This window comes from Schistocerca nitens, chromosome 9 (genome assembly GCF_023898315.1).
Source record: "Schistocerca nitens isolate TAMUIC-IGC-003100 chromosome 9, iqSchNite1.1, whole genome shotgun sequence".
In the NCBI taxonomy this organism is placed as follows: domain Eukaryota; kingdom Metazoa; phylum Arthropoda; class Insecta; order Orthoptera; family Acrididae; genus Schistocerca; species Schistocerca nitens.
The window spans coordinates 282,735,608-282,760,688 of record NC_064622.1 but is presented as its reverse complement, the minus strand read 5'-3'; the positions used below and the strand labels follow the sequence as shown (position 1 = coordinate 282,760,688).

General features: G+C 41.4%; 1 protein-coding gene across 1 annotated transcript in view; it reads right to left on the bottom strand.

The window, feature by feature from the left end:
* Positions 1 to 5,862: 5,862 nt before the first annotated feature.
* The window catches only part of LOC126203520 (alpha-tocopherol transfer protein-like), a 53,073-nt gene continuing 33,854 nt past the window's right edge, over positions 5,863 to 25,081 (bottom strand). Inside the window, exons 4-7 of the mRNA XM_049937843.1 lie at positions 22,125 to 22,383; positions 19,975 to 20,085; positions 11,110 to 11,212; positions 5,863 to 6,172 (exon numbers count right to left, since the gene is read on the bottom strand). Coding sequence (XP_049793800.1) covers positions 6,021 to 6,172; positions 11,110 to 11,212; positions 19,975 to 20,085; positions 22,125 to 22,383 — 625 coding nt within the window. The 3' untranslated portion in view covers positions 5,863 to 6,020. The remainder of the gene's footprint in view (positions 6,173 to 11,109; positions 11,213 to 19,974; positions 20,086 to 22,124; positions 22,384 to 25,081) is intronic.

The window sequence follows — 25,081 nt, the reverse complement described above, 5'->3', positions numbered from 1 at the left end:
CATGTTATTTCTCTGCTGTTGCAAACAACTTTTAGAACTTTTTACCTTTCCTTCTTACTGCTATCATTTTTATTTAGTTAATAGTGACATATCGTCTTGTTTTCTTATTTTATCCGCTTGAAACAACTCTCGAAGCTATATATTTTAATTATTTTGCATCCGAATACAATATAGAAATTTCCTTCTCCCTGTCCTTAATACTACGACACATTGCAGGCGCATTAATAGCTTCAGCACCCTGTTCACACTGCAGTCTTTTGTTAACATTTAGAACCTCTAACATGCCAGTCTATATAGATATGTCACATATACATCTGCAACACATGTATCAATATATGGTTCAAATTGCCCTGAGCACTATGAGACTTAACGTCTGAGGTGATCAGTCCCCTAGAACTTAGTACTACTTAAACCTAACTAACCTAACGACACCACACACATCCATACCCGAGTCAGGATTGGAACCTGCGACCGTAGCGGTCGCACGGTTCCAGACTGTAGCGCCTAGAACCGATGGGCCACTCCGGCCGGCATCGATATATGAACACACTTATGTAAATACTGCTAAATATTTGCTTTTGATAAATGAGATTTTAAGAAACGATCGAGAAGATGGAAGAGGAGAGCTCGCCACTAACAGATTCGCTTTCATGAAGACTTCCGCCAGGTCTCGTCGAGCGAATTGCTGCGGTAGTGAAAACAAGAATAGGTCAATTGTATTTCGTCGATATATAAACCTCCTTGTCGAAGAATAAGCACATCTTTCTGGAATAATCTCTTCAGACAGTTGTCACTTCCATTCTTGCTACATGGAAATAACGCACATCAACATTTGTGGGTGTATGAAATGAATGACGCACGTGGAACCGAACTATTAGGAAATATAGACGGCAACAATTGAATAATACTGAATAGTCTATCGGTAACAATAATTGATTTACCACTATGAAAGTGGTCAGTTGTTGATAATACATTACGGTCGCCTTGTTTTTCATTTCAAATGTGTGTGAATTCCTAAGGGATCGCACTACTGAGGTCATCGGTCCTTAGACTTACACACTACTTAAACTAACGTATGCTAAGAACAACACACATACCCATGCCCGAGAGAGGACTCGAACCACCGGCGGGAGGGGCGCGCAATCCGTGACATGGCGCCTCAAACCGCGCGGCCACTCCGTGCGGCGTCTCTCATTTGACAACTACTGTAGCGTGAAAATTCGTGCCCTGGGCTCAGGTCACTCTTCGACTGAACTGAAACTGGGTATTTTCAGTAAAATTTTAGTAGTTTAGTAGTGCAACAACGTAGAAACAAATCGAATCTGAAAAAGCATGTTGATCGTAATATACTTATATTAAAAAAAATTACACTGGGTGGACGTAAGACAAAATTTCAGAAAAAAATATTATTCGTTCCTGGATATTATAAATAGTGCTGCAATATATTTAATTCCACAGAATACAGGAAAAATAAGAACTAACCACCTCCCAACGGTTCAGTGGAATCAGGACGTTTAAGACCAATAGGTCGAAGGCGTCTAGCATTAGCGGAGTGCGGGAAACATCACACGTTGCATAGTTACTTGAAGCACAAACGCATTAAGGCCGAAATTAAGCGGTATTTTTTTTTTAAGGAAGCCTCCACGATAGCTTACTGTTCTTGGCTTGGTAACAGATCTCGTATAACGGACGTATGGAAGAAAGTAAAAGCTTCTCGCTGTAAACAACTACGTTCCGCTGTAATAACAGATAATATTTCGTGTTGGAAACCTTTGTAGGTAAAACAGCGCCACGAAGTGTGCCAGGTGAAATGCATGCAGATTCCAAAAAACGTCCTTGTGTTGAATGCGTACACTATTCAGTGGAAGCCCCAACTGTCTTATTGCAAATATTGAATCAGCCACGTTGCCAGGATGAGCTGATTACAGACGGAGAAACACATGTTATTCCTATACTGAAGCCCAATGAAGATCCTTCAATTGCCGAATCTTTTAGACCAATAGCACTATCATTTTGTGAACGGAAAACTCTGGAAAGATTAGTAAAAAAATTCCAGTTGGTGGCTGGAGTCAAGAACGCTCTACCAGTCTGAGTTTGGTTGCAGGAAAGGCAAAGCGACAGTAGATAACTTAACCCTGTTGTCTACTGGCATACTTAAAGCTTTTGAAGAAAGATTATTTGCTGCATTCTTGGATACTTATCAAGCATATGACTGAGTGCAGATAAATAAATTATCCCCAAAACGGGAGCCGTCAGCTGTGGCCGAGCGGTTCTAGGCGCTTCAGTCCGGAACCGCGCTGCTGCTACCGTCGCAGGTTCAAATCCTGCCTCGGCCATGGATGTGTGTGATGTCCTCAGGTTAGTTAGGCTTAAGTAATCTATGGGACTGATGACCTCAGGTGTTGAGTCACATAGTGCTTACAGCCATTTTGAACCCAAAACGGGATAGGGAAATGCCAGCAAAGTTCATAAAAGGAATTTGCAGTCAGATTCAAAGACAAAAATAGTTGCCCTGACATTATTAAATATTGCTCTATCACAGGGTTCAGTTCCTAATTGCTATAATTTATACACTACATCTCGAAACTTATCCTTCCGCCCACGAAAATACTATAATATGCGGACGGCATCTGTATATATTCCTGAAGGGAGAACTTGCATCACATGGTAGTGGAAGTAGATAAGGCAATTACGTGCACAAGTGACTGGCTCTCTCCCGATGGATTAGAAACGACTGAAAAACCCGTAGCAATAATCTTCACGAGGTAGCATATCAATTATGTTTCAGTCAACATGATCTCAGATTCACAACCTATCCCAATAAAATCGCATACTAAATTCCCTGGATTGAGTGGGTATACTTTGCTCTATTGGTTTCCCGTACGGACAGAGCTGATAGTTGGCTTTCAACTACGAAAATGAGCACATAAATGTCAATAGTTTCTATGATGACTACTACTGTATTCAGTGCACATTCTACTCGCCTTCACAACTACTGGATGCATTTATGTTGACACGAGTAGTTACGAATTTTACATTGTCCTTTTAACAGATGTTTATTGTACGTCAGTAAGCCACTATAAACTTTCTGCATCTTTGTTCTGTCTTTTTGTAGACAACACTTTAGAACGTCATTGGACACGCATTCGGGAGGACGATGGTTCAGATCCGCGACCAACTATCAATATTTAGCTTTATCGTGGTTCCCCTAAATCACTACATGCAAATGCCGGGATGATTCCTTTAAAAGGGTGCGACCTATTTCCTTTAACTTATAGCGAGCGTGCGATCGAACTGTAATTACATGGTTGTGACAGGGCGTTAAACTCTTATCTTCCTTCCTTCCTACCTTCCTCGAGAATGGCCTGTGAGGCCAACATAGGCCAGTTGTGCGTAACTGAATAAAGTAAGTATCTGTAACCGACAGGTGAAGTACAGCCTTCACCATGTGTTTCTACACAAGAATACTGAGCGTTAGATCGGTAGATCGAGTAACTAATGATGACGTACTAAATAAATTGGAGAATAAAAAAAAATTGTGGCAATGCTTGCTTAAAAGAAGTGAGTGGTGTTGATAGGATACATTCTGAGGCATCATATAGTTAGCAAAAAAAAAAAAAAAAAAAAATGGTTCAAGTGGCTCTGAGCACTATGGGACTTAACTTCTAAGGTCATCAGTCCCCTAGAACTTAGAGCTACTTAAACCTAAATAACCCAAGGACATCACACACATCCACGCCCAAGGCAGGATTCGAACCTGCGACCGTAGCGGTCGCGCAGGTCCAGACTGCAGCGCCTAGAACCGCTCGGCCACCATGGCCGGCATATAGTTAGCTGTTGGGTAATGGAAAATAGTATGGGGGTAAAATTGTGGACGGAGGTCATACTCGAATACGCTAAGAAGTTCAAGTGGATATAGATTGCAGCTGTTATGTACATATCAAGAGTCTTGCGCAGGGTAGGCTATCGTGTACAGCTGCATAAAACCGGTCTTCGGAGAGAAGACCATCACAGCCGCAAGCGCGGCAGCGGCAACATCAACAAGCGTTGATATGCGTCTTCAATTGTTGTTTGCTTACGTGTGCATGTCTATAAACAGTATTTACAGTACCTTAGTGCCACTTGGGAACGTGGGTATTCCTAGCTGATGACCCCTCATAGTTTCCTACGGATAATCAAACAATGAATTCCTTATACGTTGAAGAAAGCGTGTCTATCCTGATATATGGACGACCAACAAGGCCAACATCTTGTGGAACTTGCGTAACGTCTATTGTTGATCACTCTGAAGGTGACGCACCTGCGAGCCTGTAACGGCGGGAAGCGGCCATTACGTGAGCAAGCAGATCCCGGACAGGAAGTTTTTTAACCCGGAGCTAATTGCAGCCCGCAGCGCTGGGCTCGGTGAAGGTGAACCGTTCGCCGTCGGGAAAACCGCATCGCGGCAAGCAGATCATTGGCACTGCCCGCTGGTCAAAAACCCTTACTCCACACCGTGTGCGTTCAGTCTTGTTTGTGGTTCTCTGGCGATACACACGTTCTTTTCCTGGAGTAGTCTACGCTATGCCTGTGGATATTTGTGAACACAGTCCACTGAAGGATTCTGTCACACTCCGCTGGAGCACAGATGCACCACCCGTGATTGAAACAGAGAACACGGGTCACACATGTTTAATAAAAAGAAAAAGTTCTATAACTGATCCACAGAGCTATCGCCGTATGTGATTCACATCTATTTCTAGCAGACTTGTGGAACATATTCTGAGATGAAAAATTACATTATACTTGGAATAATATCACTTTTTGGAAATCAATAGGAATTCCGAGAACATCGATCACGCAAAACTTAATTCGCCCTCTTTGCACGTGATATCCTCTGTGCCACAGATGGAAAAACAAGTCTTAATCGGTATTAAGACTAAACGTTTAATGCAACGCCGCGTCAAAACCTTTAAAAAAATACGTTCTGTGGAATATTACCTAGCTTTTGAGGCTGGATAGAAAATCTCCTGACACGCACAGGACGCAGCAAATAATGTAGCATTGAACCGGCCGATGTGGCGCAGTCGTGATATAACAGACTCGCATTCCACACAACGGTGGATCTGATCACTGTCTAGCTGTCTAGATGTAGATTTTCCATGGCTTCCCTAAATCGCTTCATTAGAATTCTACGATGGTTCCTTTGGCAATGTCGCGGCCTATTCCTTACTTCGTTCTCCCTAAATCTGAGCTTCTGCTACCGTCTGTAATGGATGACCTCCGCATTAGAGTGTCAGCTTGTGGATACATTGATTATTCAGGTTTACATGCCAGTTTAAGACGCAAACTAAAAGGAAGGGGACAAAATATATCAGCAGATTGGTTGGGTGGTAGGGGGGGGGGGGGGGGAGGGTGTACGAGGTTGAGAAAGTCTGCGTTCCTCACGATGCGGCTTCTCAACTCACTGATTGGAAAATGGAGTAGTATACAGGGAAAGGAAGAAGAAACACCCCGCGTATACAGAGCGAACCCGAAGTCCGGCGCCGTCAAACACATCGCAGTAGTCTTGAATCTGTAGATACGCGCATCACTCTACGTTTTGCTATTGTACAGTTTGGTGATCACATGCTATAACATTTCGAATGAACTTTTGTGAAGGTATTTTCACGAAACAAAAGTGACTGGTGTAACAAACCTAATAAATCACAGTTATTACGATGCACAGGAAACCGTTGGTCCCTTATTTTGTCGGGGATTTCCGGTTCATACTGCACAGATGCTTAGTCAATAGGGCACTGCCAAATACAAGCGATTCCCTAATGAACATACGAAAACACACTTATATGATAACGCACAACAGGTAAAGGAATGAGAATAGCATTGAGTTTAGGAAAGCTTATATTTTCAAGAGGATTTATGTTACAGTTTTGTAAGACATACATTGGCAGGAACCCGGAAATATACCACATGCTGTTCCTTATGCAATAGCAGAGCGTAAACGGTTGGACATTGACACAGGAAGCGCCCATCTCGTTCCATCAGTCTACGGCGAGCTGCCGGAAGGATCCCTCGACACCGAACAGGTCGGTCTGCGTCTTGGGCTTTCCGGGCCGCTTCGACTCGTCAACTCCGTATTTGTCGTCCTCCTTGAAGAAGGCTGCGTTCCTCTCGATGCGGCTTCTCCACTCACCTGCAAAGAGGAGCAGCTATTGGCATCATTGTGTTCATTTAGGACGAGGAATTAATGTTAGCTTACAAAATTTTTAAGTTATTTTATTTATACCAGGTGATTTGAAAACTGAATAAATCACTGAATAATGTAGATAGAGAGGTACAAATTGACACACATGCTTGGAATGACATGGGGTTTTACTAGAACCAAAAAAAAATACAAAAGTTCAAAAAATGTCCGACAGATGGCGCTTCACCTGATCAGAATAACAATAATTAGCATAACAAAGTAAGACAAAGCAAAGATGATGTTCTTTACAAGAAATGCTCAATATGTCCACCATCATTCCTCAACAATAGCTGTAGTCGAGGAATAATGTTGTGAACAGAACTGTAAAGCATGTTCGGAGTTATGGTAAGGCATTGGCGTCGGATGTTGTCTTTCAGCATCCCTAGAGCTGTCGATCGATCACGATACACTTGCGACTTCAGGTAACCCCAAAGCCAATAATCGCACGGACTGAGGTCTGGGGACCTGGGAGACCAAGCATGACGAAAGTGGCAGCTGAGCACACGATCATCACCAAGAGATCTTTCAAGCGTCTAGCAATACTTTTTTTTTGTTCTAATAAAACCCCATGTCATTCAAAGCATGTGTGTCAATTTTTACCTCTCTATCAACATTATCCCATGGTTTATTTTTTCACATTTATACCGACTTTTTGATCACCCGGTATATTATTTGCATTCTACACCCACAAATAGGTGAAAGCGATTGCTAGGATGCCTTTGTAATTAGGCTAAGTTTCTTTTCACAGTCACTACGTGGTCGTTATATAAGGCTCAATAGATTCCTTAATTTATATTGTTTCTACATATTTCGTAAGTAGCGTTTTACGGCATAGTTGACATCTTGAAGCGCCGGCCAGTTCAGATTTTTCAACTTAGTAACTCTTTCATATGGGTCAAACAAACGTGCGAATTAAATAAGAAACAGTACAGCAATCAGCCGCAAATAATGTTTATTACATATCCATATTTCGGCCACTGTTTGGTCATCTTCAGTGTAGAAATGTAAGTCAAAACATTAAAACCACATAACTGCATACAGCACATAGCCCCAAGTGGACTATTCATGTCAAATGTCTCTGTTGTTCTACCGTGGACGTGGTAGAGCGGCTGGTCAAATATTTGACAGAGAAATTCGACAAACAGCCGCGCTGATTGATAAGTTATTTTATTTTCGCTATCAGTTTCGGCAATTCATTATGCTATCTCCAGGCCCCATATGCAATCAAGCCTCCGAAGGAAGCACCTGAGAATTCACGACATCCAGGAAAATGTGCTTCCAGTACGTCAAAATCAATTATTTTTTTGAGAGTTGCATATAGGGACTGAAGATGGCTTAGTGAACTGCCGAAACTGGTACCGAAAATAAAATAAAGTAACTTCTCAATTTGTACGACTGTTTGGCGAATTTCTTCGATAAAAAAATTAATCTAAAGGTTGAGAGTCTAAACTCACCCAACCTCTGACATAAATACTCCAACAAACAGTGAACATGGCCACACAGAGACCGTAATTTGGATATGCAATAAACATTATTTGCGACTGATTGCTGCACCATTTACTCCTTAAAATTAATACAGTCGCTGCGCACAGCTGTGACCCAATGTAATCAAACCTCATAAAACGTGTGAATATTCGCGTTGACCATCTTTCTGTCGGTTCAGTATTGGATACTGGTCACACACACTTGAGCAATATTCAAGAATGGGTCTCAGGATTGTTTAGTAAGCAATCTCTTCTGTAGACTCCACCTGCTTTACCTACTTCACAGTTTCATTTAATATCTCTACGAATTTTTTCTCCCAAGTATTGGTGTCAATGAGTTGTACCAATAGTGACTAGTTGATACTGAAATCTTAGGATACTGTAACTCTTCCATTTTTATAAGTGTAAAATATTACATTTCTGCATGTTTGAAGTAAGTTGCTGCTCTCTGCATCGCTTTGAAACATCATCGAGAACTGTCCGAATATTTGTGAAGGCTTCTCCTGGCAGTAATTCATTGAAGATAAATGCATCATTTGCAAAGTTTGGTATCGCTATTAATATTCTGCCTGCAAGTTCATTAATGTACAACATGAACAACAAGTTTCTCAACTTAATTTTCTGGAGCACGCCTGAAATTACTTCTGCTTTATGACTGTCTACCCAGGATAAAATTTTGCGCCCTCCTTACGAAAAAGTGCTCAATTAAGTAACAAATTTTGTCTGATTCCCAGTATGACCGAACTTTAGTTAATATTGTCTATTTGTGAGTGAAACATTTTTCGGAAGTCAAGAAATACTGCATGTACCTGACTACCTTGATCAATACTGTTAGAGATGTCATCCGGGAAAAGCGTAAGTTGAATTTCAAGTGACTTGTGTTACCGTAATCCATACTGGTTAACACGGAGGAGATCCTTCCGATCAAAAAACATTATGTTTGAGCTCATAATACGTCTAAGATTCTACAACAGATTGATGTAAAATATATTGGAAAATAATTTTAGAATTATGACTGTTATTTCTACTACGTTTTTTGTAGAAACGTCCCCCCTTCCAACTACTGGGCAACCGTTTTCGATCGAGGGATGTATGATAGACTATAGTTAAAAGTGAGGCTAATTCAGAAGCGTATTCTGCATAGAATCTGATAGGGATTCCATCGGGACCTGAATCATTGCTCAGTTTTAACGATTTCAGATGTTTCTCAATGCCACTGACACTAATATCTGAAACAGTCATGTCTGCGGTGATACGACGATTAAACTGGGGGAGTATTTATGGATTTTCCTTTGTAAAGGTACATTTGAAAACCAAGTGTCAACAGTGGATGTCTCAACGTTAACTTTCATGCTACTGAACACCTTTCTAGTGGGCACAATTCCTGTGTGTATGTGTACTGCCTCGAATGAAACTATCATTTCGTTCTGTAAGTGAGTGAAGTTTGAAACATTTGTAGTCCTATAAACTTTCCACCACTTGTATGAATATCAAGAGCTCAGATGGAAACCCAGTTCTAAGCAAAGAAGGGAAGGTAGAAAGGTGGAAGGAGTATATAGAGGGTTTATACAAGGGAGATGTTCTTGAGGACAATATTATGGAAATGGAAGAGGATGTAGATGAAGACGAAATGGGAAATATTATACTGCGTGAAGAGTTTGACAGAGCACTGAAAGACCTGAGTCGAAACAAGGCCCCGGGAGTAGACAACATTCCACTAGAACTACTGATGGCCTCGGGAGAGCCAGTCATGACGAAACTCTACCATCTGGTGAGCACGATGTATGAGACAGGCGAAATACCCTCAGACTTCAAGAAGAATATAATAATTCCAATCCCAAAGAAAGCAGGTGTTGACAGATGTGAAAATTACCGAACTATCAGTTTAATAAGTCACAGCTGCAAAATACTAACGCGAATTCTTTACAGACGAATGGAAAAACTGGTAGAAGCTGACCTCGGGGAAGATCAGTTTGGATTCCGTAGGAATGTTGGAACACGTGAGGCAATACTGACCTTACGACTTATCTTGGAAGAAAGATTAAGAAAAGGCAAACCTACGTTTCTAGCATTTGTAGACTTAGAGAAAGCTTTTGACAATGTTGACTGGAATACTCTCTTTCAAATTCTGAAGGTGGCAGGGGTAAAATACAGGGAGCGAAAGGCTATTTACAATTTGTACAGAAACCAGATGGCAGTTATAAGAGTCGAGGGGCATGAAAGGGAAGCAGTGGTTGGGAAAGGAGTGAGACAGGGTTGTAGCCTCTCCCCGATGTTATTCAATCTGTATATTGAGCAAGCAGTAAAGGAAACAAAAGAAAAATTCGGAGTAGGTATTAAAATTCATGGAGAAGAAGTAAAAACTTTGAGGTTCGCCGATGACATTGTAATTCTGTCAGAGACAGCAAAGGACTTGGAAGAGCAGTTGAACGGAATGGACAGTGTCTTGAAAGGAGGATATAAGATGAACATCAACAAAAGCAAAACGAGGATAATGGAATGTAGTCAAATTAAGTCGGGTGATGCTCAGGGAATTAGATTAGGAAATGAGACACTTAAAGTAGTAAAGGAGTTTTGCTATTTAGGGAGTAAAATAACCGATGATGGTCGAAGTAGAGAGGATATAAAATGTAGACTGGCAATGGCAAGGAAAGCGTTTCTCAAGAAGAGAAATTTGTTAACATCGAGTATAGATTTAGGTGTCAGGAAGTCGTTTCTGAAAGTATTTGTATGGAGTGTAGCCATGTATGGAAGTGAGACATGGACGATAACTAGTTTGGACAAGAAGAGAATAGAAGCTTTCGAAATGTGGTGCTACAGAAGAATGCTGAAGATAAGGTGGGTAGATCACGTAACTAATGAGGAGGTATTGAATAGGATTGGAGAGAAGAGAAGTTTGTGGCACAACTTGACTAGAAGAAGGGATCGGTTGGTAGGACATGTTTTGAGGCATCAAGGGATCACAAATTTAGCATTGGAGGGCAGCGTGGAGGGTAAAAATCGTAGAGGGAGACCAAGAGATCAATACACTAAGCAGATTCAGAAGGATGTAGGTTGCAGTAGGTACTGGGAGATGAAGAAGCTTGCACAGGATAGGGTAGCATGGAGAGCTGCATCAAACCAGTCTGAGGACTGAAGACCACAACAACATAAACTTTCCAACAGAGTCGCAGCCCTTAGCTGGTTCCAGAATGATAAGAATAATCTTAAGTAAATTACACTCTTCCCGTCTTCCTGTCATGATTTCGGAGTATCAAAGAAAGAAACAATAAATAAAATGTCAGAGTTGGTATGCAGGGAGTGTTGCACGTAAGTTTGTTTGGGTAATAAAAATAAAGCAGAGTCTTCTTCAAATGACTGCAGCAGAGGAAATGTTTATCATATGGAAAGCCACCTACTTACTTTGTATCTTGTCGATCGGTCCGGCGTCTCCTCCATATTCCTCCGGCAGTATTTCCTTCGGCACATGTTTGTAAAGAGACTCCAGATTAGCGTGGACAAAGATCTACAAAAGTCAACCAAGAAAAAGTCAATTAAGATATCTGTCTGATTCATTGTGTTACGTAAACTGCAGTTAATCACAACTGCAAAATGTAGTACATCTGTCAGATAGTGAATTAGATTTCCACGCGCAGCAAAACAAAGCCAAAGACAAGACTGAGAAGTTACTCAGTCACCGTACCACTGCAAAGAGAATCTACAAACAAGAGAAAGGAGACTTGTGAAGACAGACGCTATGTAGTAAAAACAGCCGTTTGACTTCTGATACTTCATCATCGTCTATTACAAAAAATACATACAAAAATTAAATGACATAATTGATATTCTCACGTGCATTTATGTTGATTTCATGCACTTTAAAAGGTTGTTATTGTTCACTTTTGCAAAATTTTTTATGGTATGGTAATTGAAGTAGATTGCTCACTCTAGTTGAAACTTGCCAGTCAGGTTTATTACTTTCACTACTAAATTATTTCGCTTGTTGTTAACTCCCATTATACTGCGAATATACTTTCTGTACTGAGCTATCAATTTCCGCAAGCATAACTTTCTTTGACATGTTCAGTAAGTTGGTCGGAAAGCACTGTCTCATTTTTCGGTTCCACAAACCAATCAGAAATGAGCGCGCCTCGTTGCGAGCGCAGGTGAATGTGTTTGAAAGGTAAAAAGTGAGTTGGGGTTCTAGTCAGGTGTGGTGGCATTTGGCTATAGCGTATGGTAAGATGCGGTATGGCTGTGAAGAATTTGAACACATTCGCAGAGTCTGTTATTCACTCTCAAATCACGTTCAGATACGTGCCTATTTTCCTAGTTAGTATTGTTAGGTTTGAAGTAGAGATTTTCACGCAAAGACGTTCGAGTCAAAGACTTTGAAATGCCCTGTATATACACCGAAAAAGATTGATAAATGGTTCAAATGGCTCTGAGCACTATGGGACTTAACATCTGAGGTCATCAGTCCCCTAGACTTAGAACTACTTAAACCTAACTAACATAAGGACATCACACACATCCATGTCCGAGGCAGGATTAGAACCTGCGACCGTAGCGGTCGCTCGGTTCCAGACTGAAGTGCCTAGAACCGCTCGGTCACAACGACCGGCGAAAAGGATTGAGTGAAGATCATAGGGAAGGGATGTGGTGAGTTTAAATGCCCTACTATTCGCACGAATTCATAGAAAACTGATTCTGCACTGTTGATCGAAGACCACCCTTTTCACAAAGACACAAAAGAGAGCTACTCTTTTTAAATTGTTTCGGCGAACGACATCACATTATTCAGCTACTACAGAGAACAGTATTCACCGTATTCCTTTGCATGCTTTTCCGAACAGAACGTAAGTTAGGAATTGACGTAGTTGCAGTTCATAATGCTATGAAACTGTGTCTACGTGGCTTTGGGGGAGCCAGCCACACGAAACTCTTCCATCTGGTTAGCAAGATGAATGACACATGCGATATACCCTCAGATTTCAAGAAGTATGTAATAATTTCAATTCCAAAAAACACAGGTGCTGACAGGTGTGAATATTATCGAACCATAAGTTTAATGAGTCGTGGTTGCAAACTACTAACACGAATTCCTTACAGAAGAAAAGAAAAACTGGTAGAAGCCGACCTTGATGAAAACCAGTTTGATTCCGGGGAAATATAGGAATGCGTGAGTATGCTGATACCACGACTTATCTTAAAAGATAGATAAAGGAAAGGCAAACTTACGTTTGCGGCATTTGTAGACGTAGAGAAAGCTTTTGACAATGCTGGCTGGAATACTCTCTTTCAAATTATGAAGGTAGTGGAGGTAACATACAGGGAGCGAAAGACTATTTACGACTTGTACATAAACCAGAAAGCAGTTATAAAAGTAGAGGGGCACAAAACGGAAGCTGTGGTTGAGAAGGGAGTGTGACAGGGTTACAGCATATGTTCGATGTTATTCAATCCGTACATTCAGCAAGCAGTACAGCGAATTAAAGAAAGATTTGGGCTAGGAATTAAAGTTTAGGGAGAAAAAGTAAAAACTTTGAGGTTTTTCGACGACATTGTAATTCTGTCGGAGACTCAAAGTACTTAGAGGAACAGTTGAACGGACAATGTCTTCAAAGGAGGATGTAAGATGAACATGAACAAAAGCAAAACAAGGATAACGGAATTAAGTCGAATTGAATCAAATGATACTGAGAAAATTAGGTTAAGAAACGGAGACTCTGCAAGTGGTAGATGAGTTTTGCTATCTGGGCGGCAAAATAACTGAAGATGGATGAAGTAGAGAGTAGCAATGGCAAGGAAAGCGTTTCTGAAGAAGGGACATTTGTTACCAGCGATATAGTTTTAAGTATTAGGAAGTCTTTTCTGAAGATATTTGTCTGGATTGCAGCCATGTATGGAAGTCAAACATGGGCGATACACAGTTTAGACGAGTATAGAAGCTTTCGAAATGTGGTGCTACAGGAGAATGTTGAAGGTTAGATGGGTAGATCACGTAACTAATGAGGGGGTACTGAATAAGATTGGGGAGAAAAGAAATTTATGGCCTGACTAGAAGAAGGGATCGGTTGGTGGGACACATTCTGAGACAGTAAGGGTCACCAGTTTAGTATCGGAGGGAAGTGTGGGGGGTAAAAATCGTAGAGGGAGAAGCGATGAACACAGAAAACAGATTCAGAAGAATGTAAGTTGCAGTAGTTATTTGGAGATGAAGAGGCTTCTAGGGGACAGTAGCACGGAGAGCTGCATCAAACCATTTTTCGGACTGAGGACCACAGCAGCAGCAAGAACAACAACATCAACGTCTATATGTTTGAGGTATGTTAACACACTAGGCAAAAGACGACCATTTTATACAGCGAAACTATAAGCATCGTTGCTTACATGTTTCTCATATAAATTCAGATGCTCGTTATGGCTAGGCAGATTCTTACAAATCAATTAACTGCTTGCTATGCTCATTATACTGGGCGACAATTACTGAATTATATGAAAGAAACGTAAATTATTTATAAACTATGGCGTGCACACACTTTATTGATCATGTGAACGTCACTACAGATATTAGGATTTGGCTTATAACCTGTTCGATGTGCCTGCCATCATTGGAGATGATGTGACGCAGACGAATAGAGAAAGTCTGCATGACGCTCTTAAGTGTCGGAACATCGGTGCTGTCGATTACCTCCTGAACGGCTCTTTACAGCTCAGCAATTGTTTTGGGGTTGTTGCTTTACACAATGTCTGTAATATACTCACACAAAAAGGGATCGCATGTGTTCAGATCAGGAGAATATGTCGGCCAATCGAGGCCCATGACAGTGGTTCAAATGGTTCAAATGGCTCTGAGCACTATGGGACTTAACATCTGAGGTCATCAGTCCCCTATAACTTAGAACTACTTAAACCTAACTAACCTAAGGACATCACACACATCCATGCCCGAGGCAGGATTCGAACCTGCGACCGTAGCAGTCGCGCGGTTCCGGACTGAGCGCCTAGAACCGCGAGACCACCGCGGCCGGCCATGACAGTGGCCTCTGAGTACCACAGAACAATAATGCGATCCCCAAAGTGCTCCTCCAGGACATGAAACGCTCACCTGCTTCGGTGGGGTCGAGCTCCAGCTTGCATGAACCGTATCTTGTCCAAATCAGGGTTACGATGAATAATGGGAATGAACTCGTCTTCCAAAACCTTCTTGTACCATTCGGTAGTCACCGTACCATCAAAGAATACCACACCGACTATTCCGTGACTGGACATTGCACAACACATACCCTTTGAGGGTGAAGAGACTTTTCAAATGCGCCAATTTTGCTGATTGACGATCCCATCCAAATGAAAGTGGACTTCGTTGCTACGTCAAACCATGCCTTAAGTACGTTGCGTGAAGTAATTCTCTGTTCTAGGTCATGCTTTCTTAATATTGCAGTCAGGTCACGTTATTACGTAAATTCGCAGCCTATTTCTGACTTAAATTTGCATGTAATACGATTTCAAAATTAGTCAGGGAGCTTTGGCAATGAGTAGCACTAATGATTGCTATTCAAGAAGCTCTAAGCATAACTGTGCGAAGCACCAAATTCCTGAAAAAACTTGGACTGTGAACAATCAAAGGAACGATCCTTATTTCAGAAATGATCTCTGAGCCTGTGGTAGGGAGTCAGGTACAATTTTATTTCGTGCCACACTTTACTACAGATATATGTGATAAGCATAAAGTAAGTGGAGCGCCTTCATATATTTATTTTCCTTCTTTGTCTAGCACATGTTAATACGCCATTATCATTGTGTAAAGGATATGTGGGGGACCAAACTAATTAGCTAGCTAACTAAAAAAGGCTCTTTTTGTCATACTTTCTTAGTAGACACTGTGAGGGTAACCATTTTCCTTAAATTTTATTGCGCAAATTATTTTTCATTTATTTCAACACAACTTGAATAATATTGTAAATAATTCATTTCTTATTTGGTATATGTAGAGCTATGTCACTAAAAGTTGTCACCTTGTTTAATCTAAACCTATCACTAAGGAAGCTATCGCAGTGATACTCCGGATTCGCACAGCTCAAATCTTCCTCCAGCCATTTAGCTTTTTCGTGGTTTACATAATCGCTTAAGAAAAATAGCTGGATCGGTCCCTTAAAATGGCCATGACAGTTTTCCCTCCCCATCCTTTCCTTAGGCAAGCCAATGGATCTAAGGATCTGAAACCTTATGGCAGGTCAAATCTATAGTTCGGACCACCATTCGAACCCAGAACCTATCCTATCAAGCAGGAGTGCTAGTCCCCCTAGGCATGCGTGTGAGCTGTGACGTTTGGAAAGCAGGAGAGGGATACTGGCAGACGTAAAGGTGTGAGGGCGGGTTGTGAGCTCTGCCTTGATATCTGACTCGTGTTCCAGTCACTGTCCAGCGCACAGCTGTAACTTTACTAGAAGTTTCAGAACAGCTCACACTTAAGTGGATAATGAAAGATCCATTTTGGATCGCATAACTTCATTGGCGGAGGAACATTAAAGCTTAAATTGCTTAGTTCCAATGTCTGCCATTATTCTCGCGAAATCAAAATACAGTACAGGGTTACCACGTCTCCCTTCGCGAAGATTATTCCACTGTTTTTCGCTTTCAGCCATAGAACTTCCTGTAGAGTCTTGAATTTTTTACAGTCCTTTATCTCATCCATATACTGAAATACACTGATTGAAAGAAAGTCGCAACACCAAGAAGGAGTTTTGCGACGTAAACAAACGTCGGTAGGCGTGTTTCTTTAACTGAAAGATAGTATCTATTCAAATTTCCCACCAGTCACCTAATAGTGGCGCTAACAGCACCGCTGTGAGAATGAAAATCATGTTTGCTTTAAATACCCACTATAACGGTCGTGAGCCCTAGTTACCTTTGACACTGGACATGGTGACTTGATGTTCGTCAAGAATACCTTTAGGATGACAAAGACGCCATTATCACCACCTCACTGAGTTTTATCGAAGTTGTGTAATAGAGCTACGAGAAGCTGGGTGTTTCTTCTACGACGTTACAGAAAGACTTGGCATGAATGTTGCCACTGTGCATGATTGCTGGTGGTGGTGGTCACGGGAATGCACTGTCGCAAGAAGGCCGGGATCCGGTCGGCCACATGGCACTGCCGAGAGGAAAGACGATAATCTTCCGAGTATGAATCTGGTGCATCGTACTGCATCTGAGCAGCATTTGGCACCCAGATGATACAAGGAACTGGAAGGAAAATCAGCATTGGCCGTATTTTCTTGTTTTATTGTTAGCAAAATCGATTTTCAGTCACTTAGTGACCATCCTCAGTGCTATAGTATACAATTAAAATTGGTAGGCACTGGTATCAAGCTATAACCACAAGCGTAGAGCGATCACATAGTGCTCAGAGCCATTTGAACCATATGTGATCGCTCTAAGCTTGTGGTTATAGCTTGACACTAGTGCCTACCAAGTTAATTGTATATTATAGCACTGAGGATGGTCACTAAGTGACTGAAAATCGATTTTGCTGACAATCAAACAACAAAATTCGGCCAATGCTGATTTTCCTTCCAATTCTATCCACTATTTGGTCGTGGTGCACACAACACTCCATGGAGTCGCCTATCAATACAAGGAACTGTTAAAAATCGATTACTTCAAGGACAGCTCCAAGCCAGACGCCCTGTAGCGCACATTCAACTGCCCCAAAATCACAGTCATTTGCAACCTCAGTCGTGTCAAGCGAGAGCTCATTGGAGGACAAGGTGGAGGTCCGATTTGTTTCCTGACGAAGCTAGTTCTACCTCGGTGCCCCCAATAGCCGTGCGTTGGTTAGGAGGACAGCTGAGGATCTGTAAAGGACCTGTCTGCGTGCTAGACACACTGGACCTGCACCAGAAGATGTGGTCTAGGATGCGATTTCGTATGACAGCGCAGGCGGGGGTGGCCGAACCGTTCTAGGCGCTTCAGCCGGAACTACGCGGCTGCTACGGTCGCAGGTTCGAATCCTGCCTCGGGCATGGATGTGTGTGATGGCCTTAGGTTAGTTAGGTTTAAGTAGTTGTAAGTTCTAGGGGACTGACGACCGCAGAAGTAAAGTCCCATAGTGCTCAGAGCCATTTGAACCATTTTTCGTATGGCAGCAAGAGCACTATTGTGGTTATCCCACGTACGCTGACTGCAAATGTGTACGTCAGACTGGTGATTCGACAAATAGTGCTGCCGTTCAAGAACAGCATTCCAAGGTGGTTTTCCAACAGGTTAACGCTCCCCCACATACGGCTGTTGGAACCCAACATGCTCTAGAGTGTCGACGTGTTGCCTTGCCTTCCTCGATCACCAGATCTGACACCAGTCGATCACATATGGTACATCATCGGACGATAATTCCAGCGGCATTCACAAATAGTATTAACAGTCCGTGTATTCACCGACCAAGTGCAATAGGCATGGAGCGATATCCGGCATCTGTATAACGCAATACATTCATGTTTGCATGCTTGCATTGAACATTCTGGCGATTTCACTGGTTATTAACGCACCAGCATGCCACACTCGTAGTGGCTTATCTAACGCTTGCATTAACGCGTGATTTTTCTACGTTAATCACTAAAAACCAATGTATTTCTGAAATTTTACTGCTTTACGTTAATAATTTTTTGGTGTTGCCATACTTTCCGACAGCGAATTTCCTCTGATACACTATCTAAGTCGTTTCTTTGGCCTTAATTTATTAAATTAACTTCCATTTTTCCTCCAGTCACGTATCACAATCAGCGTTGCTTAACCGACCCGTCGCTCACTGCCTCTTATAATAACAAATGCAGGTGATAATTTTTGATTTGATGGTTCTAAATCATAAAATTTTCACCATTCGATTTTAATTATGTTCACTGCGTCCGCTATTACGATGTCGACTTTGGAGACTTTGCACACGAAAATAATCCCCCAAGCCATAATTGAAATAGTGGACATCATAAAATTGCAATTAATGTGCGAAAATATAATTTAGAAATTTTTAATTTGTTGATGTTTAATCCCTAGAAGGCTATCTATAACTATATTTCATCATTAGCAGCTGACCTACAAAGTCTGTAATTGCATTAAAGTTTGTTTCACAGTTCAGCATTTGGATCCAAACCATTAGGTTACCGTGGCGAGATAGTCCATAGATTTTTGGATTTTCCAGCGTTTACTACTTGTGTGATTTTAGGACTCAGCTGATATGATTCCAAGTTCACCCTCTTTTCCTGTATCCACATACTCCGATAAAGCTGTCTTCTTTTCTTTTTTCACGATTGTATTCAGCCTCAATCACCATGAGATTTCCATTTCGCCCTGACCGATCAAGTAAAATGTTTGTCCTGCAAAATGTTTAAAGTCTCCTCTGTGTTGCACTAAGGCGTAAATTTGTGAACCGTACGTTCTTGTCGAACGAAGAATATCTCAGTAACAGCCTAAAGTTAGTATCCAGTGCGTACGCAGCACTCATCAACAGAGTGCACGCTCTTATTAAACTTCGCAAAAAATTTAAACTGTGCAAGATCTGGGTTCGGCTTTCAATTGAGGATACAGCTGAAGTATGTAATGAAGGTGAAGCTTTTACGGCAGCATAAATGTTACTGAAGAATAAAAGATTCATCGTGGATATTAAGCAGAATAATTGTATGCACCTTCCTTTGAGCAGCTGTGAAAAAACTTTCTGTCTATGAATATTTCAGTAACTGTAACGCGAATATCTGATATTTCAGTCTGAATGAAAGTCTTTCACCAACTTTTTGTTATAGTAGGCATACTTTCTACAGCTGCTCCCACTTTTAGTTGTTATCTTTTTCCCTAAAGATTATCCAGCATTTTTACGAATATAAATGTTTATAATATTCTGTAATCTATATTTTCAGATTTCACTTGAGAGCTAATTTTCCTCCAGAGTACTTTACAGGTAAAATAGACATGGAATGACATAAAAAATAAAACGAAATGCAATTTCTCTGTAACGAACCCCTAGAGAACGAAGGTCTCTTATACTGAAATATTCACAAAATGTCCCCGAAAACTATCCTTTCGGTGGCGTTCGGGCACGCCCTGCATATTATTCACGTACGAAGGAAGGTCGACGTATTAAAATAAAACTACATGTCTGTTGTTATCAGGCTGTGCATAGATTTCTGGCCTGTTACTTCTGAAATGGAAGCTGAGAAGTGAAACAGGTTTATTTGTGTTTTTCATGTATTATTGTTGTCATTCAGGAGTAAATGGAATGATTTCCTATATACATACCCTTTTCCGTATCTTCTCCTTGAAAAACTGTTCAAATAATGAGAAGAGTTTCTCGAAGCCCGATGGAACATTGATCATGTGGAGTCCTTTGGCTCTCAGCGGGTAACCATCCTGTAAAGACAAGAACAAAAAAGGAAAGAATATAGAGTCTGAAGTACCACTGCAGTCTAATTTGCTATACTGCGGAGTGGGCAAGGTAAAACTGGCCCAGAAAATATTTCATGCACCTTACGAAAGGCAACCTAATTTACATCATCTGCCCCAGGTGTGGATGATGTAAGTTGAGTTGCCTGTCTCTAGATCTATGTAAATGTTTTGGGTTCGGTTTATTTTGTCCACCCTTAGTTACGTGAAGACTGAAACTGAGCTTCAAATTGGCATACTTCGTGCTTCAAATTGATTAATCTCTTATACTGTACCATCAGTACTAAGGCTTGAAAGTGCACTTGTTGTTGAAACCAATAGATAAGCCTAAAGATAAGTGCAGCTTGCGGAAAGACCTTACCCATGCGATTCTGGAGATTGCAAGAGGCGAGAAGTGCGAGAATTATCGCACAATCAGCTTAAAAGCTCATGCATCATCCAAGTTGCCGACAAAATCAGTCTATAGAAAAACTGAAAAGAAAGTTGAGAACCAGTTAGATGACCATCAGCCTAGCTTTAGAAAAGGTAAAGGCGCCAAAGAGGCTGTTCTGCCGTTGTGGTTGATAGTGGAAGCAAGACTGAAGAAAACTCAAGAAACGTTCATAGGATTTGTTGACCTGGAAAAAGCTTTCGACAATGTAAAATAGTGCAAGATGTTCGGAATTCTGAGAAAAATAGGGGTAAATTGTACGGAAAGACGGGGAATATACAGCATGTAAAAGAACTAAGAGCGAACGATAACAGTAGAAGACCTGGAACGAAGTGCTAGATTAAAAATGACGTAAGACAGGGATGTAGTCTTGCTCTCCTACTATTGAGTCTATACATCGAAGAGGCAATGACGGAAATAAAAGAATGGTTCAAGAATGGGAGTAAAATTCAGGGTGAAAGGATATCAGCGATAATATTCGCTGACGACATTGCTTTTCTCAGTCAAAGTAAATAAAAATTACAGGCTCTATTCAATGGAGTGAATAGTCTAATGAGAACAGAGTACTAATTGAGAGTGAATCGAAGAAAGACGAAAGTACTGAGAACTACATAAATTGGAATAGCATAAATGAGAATACCGAGAAACTTAACATCAGAATTGGTATTCATGAACTACTTGACATTAAGGAGTTCTGCTACTAGGCAGCAAAGTAACACGTGACGGACTGAGCAAGAGGACATAAAAAGCAGGCTAGCACCGGCAAAAGGGTATTCTAAGCCAATAGAAATTTACTAGTTTCAGACATAGGCCTTAATTTGAGGAAGAAATTCCTGAGGAAGTACCTTTGGAGTACAACACTGAACGGTAGTGAAACATGGACTGGGAGAAAACGGGAATAGAAGAGAATCGAAACATTTGAAATGTGATGCTACAGAAGAATGTTGAAAATTAGGAGGACTGATGAGGTAAGGAAAGATGAGGTGGTTCTGCGCAGACTTGAAGATGAAAGGAACAAACGGAAAACACTGGCAAAAAGAGGGGCAGGGTGACAAGACATCTGTTGAGACATCAGGGAATAACTTCTATGGTACTAGAGGGAGCATTATGGGGTAAAAACTGTAGAGAAAGACAGAGATTGGAATGCGTCCGGCAAATGAAAGTAGTCAGAAGACTAAAAAAAGAAAAAAAAACCGGAAAACCACGTTACCTCATACTGTGCCATACGGTAGTGCTACATGCTGTATGGTGTATTACTCCTACTATAAAGGATACGCACAAGATGTAAAATTTTGTCTTTTACTATTGTTGCTGGTGTTGCAGTGTGACAGACCAGCAGCCTAAATCCCGAAGAAGCTAAGCACCAAATAATAGACTGTATGAGAGGCAACAAGCTTGCAGTCAACTTCTTTGGTATTTTCGTGTTATGAAACTTCCTGGCAGATTAAAACTGTGTGCCGGAGCGAGACTCGAATCTGCCAGGAAGTTTCATATCAGCGCACACTCCGCTGCAGAGTGAAAATCTCATTCTGGATGTTCGTATTATGTTCTAGATTAGCAAAAGTGTGAAAGGTACCTGGAAGCAAGTGGTGATACGCTTCATCTGCCAAGGTGTCCAGGAGGCGAAATGGGCCATGGTCGTCCCCTGGAAATCCTGAATGGTGACCTCCCCGCAGATGACGGTCGCGTCGTCCTCGTGCAGCGTCGCATCGGCGTTCATGAAGTTCACCCTGCTGACGTCCTCCGCTGACAGAGATCCAGGGGCCAGGAGGCGGGGCCTCCAGATAATGACGCGGCGGCCCTCTGGCGATCTCCGAGGCAGCTCCACCACTACCCTGACAATGGGAACGCACCACACTAGAGCGAGACTCAGGAGTGATAAGAAATTGCACACAGGTAGGATGTCCTATAGTGACTAGAGCTAATCTAAACAACCAATGGGATCTACGTTGCGACTTCCTGCACCACTATCTAAACACATTGGACAAAATGTTAATTTCCGCGTTAGAAGAGCGTACTGGTCATTTTGGAGCGCTGTCAATGGTGCTGGTCTGGTACCATACGGTCACGTGGCACATCGCTGACGTAAGCCTTGACATTGAAGTGGTCTGTATCTCTGGATACTGCGCAGTAAAGTGGGTTGACGTAGAGACGTGACAGAATGACAGAAAGAAGCTTTCGTATTTGGACGTGCCCACGACTACACCGTGAATGAAGCTGCCGTCTTGACGATCTATTAACATAGGCCAATATCGTTGACATCCATTTGTTGTAGGGTCTCAGAACGTATTCTGAGCTCAAGAATAATGAGGTATCAGGAAAGGAACGCCCTACTCAATGCCAAGTAGCATGGATTTCGGAAATAATGAACGTCTGAAAACCTAATCGCACTTTTCTCACATGACATCCTGAAAGCCAACGATCAAAGCAGTCAGGTAAACGCAGTATCTCTCGATATCCGAAAAATATTAGACTCAGTGCAACACCTGCGCTTGTTATCAAAAGTAAGGTCATCTACATATACATCTACATGGATACTCTGCCAGTCACACCTATATCTTTCCGTGCGAGCTCCGATTACCTTATTTTGTTACTGTAATGGTTTCTCCCTATGTAGCTCGGCGTCAACAAAATAATGTAAGTTAATTCTTACAAAGAAGAAGACAGGAACCAGCCACTATTAATACTGCTATTTTTATAGGTAAATTGCGCCGTAACCGGTTTCGAACTGGCAAGTTCATCATCAGACGGCTATTCACATGATTTGCAAGATACACTTTACATAATCATCAGTTTTCGATTTTTTCTTCCACTGTGGCGAAATATTCTTGGTGTGTAGGTGCCGTCGAAAATTCCGCTCGGTTTTGTTGCGAAGTTGCAGGACTGTATTTTTCGAATATTCCAAAATATATCCAACACTTATGTAATTTGTACATTACCATATTTTCCAAAGCACGACACACACACACATAGACACACACACACACACACACACACACACACACACACCAAACAGAATTTGCCACGTGTGAAGTTATCACTAAGATTTCAGATTAAAAAAAAAATCCACCGCAACCAAAAACGTCTTTGTTTTAATGATGTCCTCGCCAAATCCTGTATCATTTCAGTAACACCCTCTTCCATATTTCGCAATAATACGAAACGTGCTGCCCTTTTTGAACTTTTTTGAGGAACTCCGTCAGTCCCATCTGGTAAGGGCGCCACAACGCGCAGCAGTATTGTAAAAGAGGACGGACAAGCGTAGTGTAGGCAGTCTCTTTAGTAGATCTGTTACATTTTCTAAGTGTCCTGACAATAAAACGCAGTCTTGGCTTAGCCTTTCCCACAACATTTTCTATGTGTTCCTTCCAATTTAAGTTGTTCGTGATTCTAATTCCTAAGTATTTAGCTGAATTTACACTGTTTAGATTTGACTTATTTATCGTGTAACCGAAGTTTATCGGATTCCTTTTAGCACTCATCTGGATGACCTCACACTTTCCTTTATTTAGGGTTAATTGCCAATTTTCGTACGATATAGATAGCTTTTCTAAATCGTTTTGCAATTTCTGATAACTGTACTAGTCGATAAACGACACCGTCGTCTCCAAACAACCTAAGACGGCTGCTCAGATTGTCTCCAAAATCGTTTGTATAGATAAGGAGCAACAAAGGGCCTATAACACTACCTTGGAGAACGCCAGAAAACACTTCGGTTTTACTCAATGAGTTTTCGTCAATTACGAGTACTACGAACTGTGACCTCTCTGACAGGTAATCGCGAATCCAGTCACATAACTGAGATGATATTCCATAAGCACGCAGTTTCACTACAAGCCGCTTGTGTGGTACAGTGTCAAAATAGTTCCGGAAATCCAGAAATACGGATTCAATTTGAAATCCCTTGTCAGTAGCACTAAACATTTCGTGCGAGTAAAGAGCTAGTTGTGTTTCACAAAAACGATGTTTTCTAAATTCGTGTTGACTGTGTGTTAATAGACCGTTTTCTTAGATGTTCCAACACAATATATCTTCCAAAATCTTGCTGCATATCGACGTTAATGATATAGGCCTGGATTACTTCTACTACCTTTCCTGAATATTGGTCTGAGCTGTGTAACTTCGCAGCCTTTGGGCAAGGATCTTTCGTCGAGTGAACTGTTGTATATGATTGTTAAGTATGGAGCTGTTCTATCAGCATGCTGTGGAAGGAACCTGACAGGCGTAAAATCTGGACTGGAAGACTTGCTTTTGTTAAGTGATTTAAACTGCTTCACTACTCCGAGGATATCTACTTCTACGTTACTCATGTTGGCAGCTGTTCTTGATTAGAATTGTGGAATATTTTCTTCGTCTTCTTCGATGAAGGAATTTCGGAAGGCTGTGTTTAATAACTCTGCTTTGACAGTCCTGTCTTCCATAGTATCTCCGTTGCTATCGCGCAGAGAAGGCATTGATTCTGTCTTGCCCCTAGCATACTTTTTCGAGGCAAAGTTTCGGTGTGGAAACAATTGTAAGCGCCTCGGATTGAAG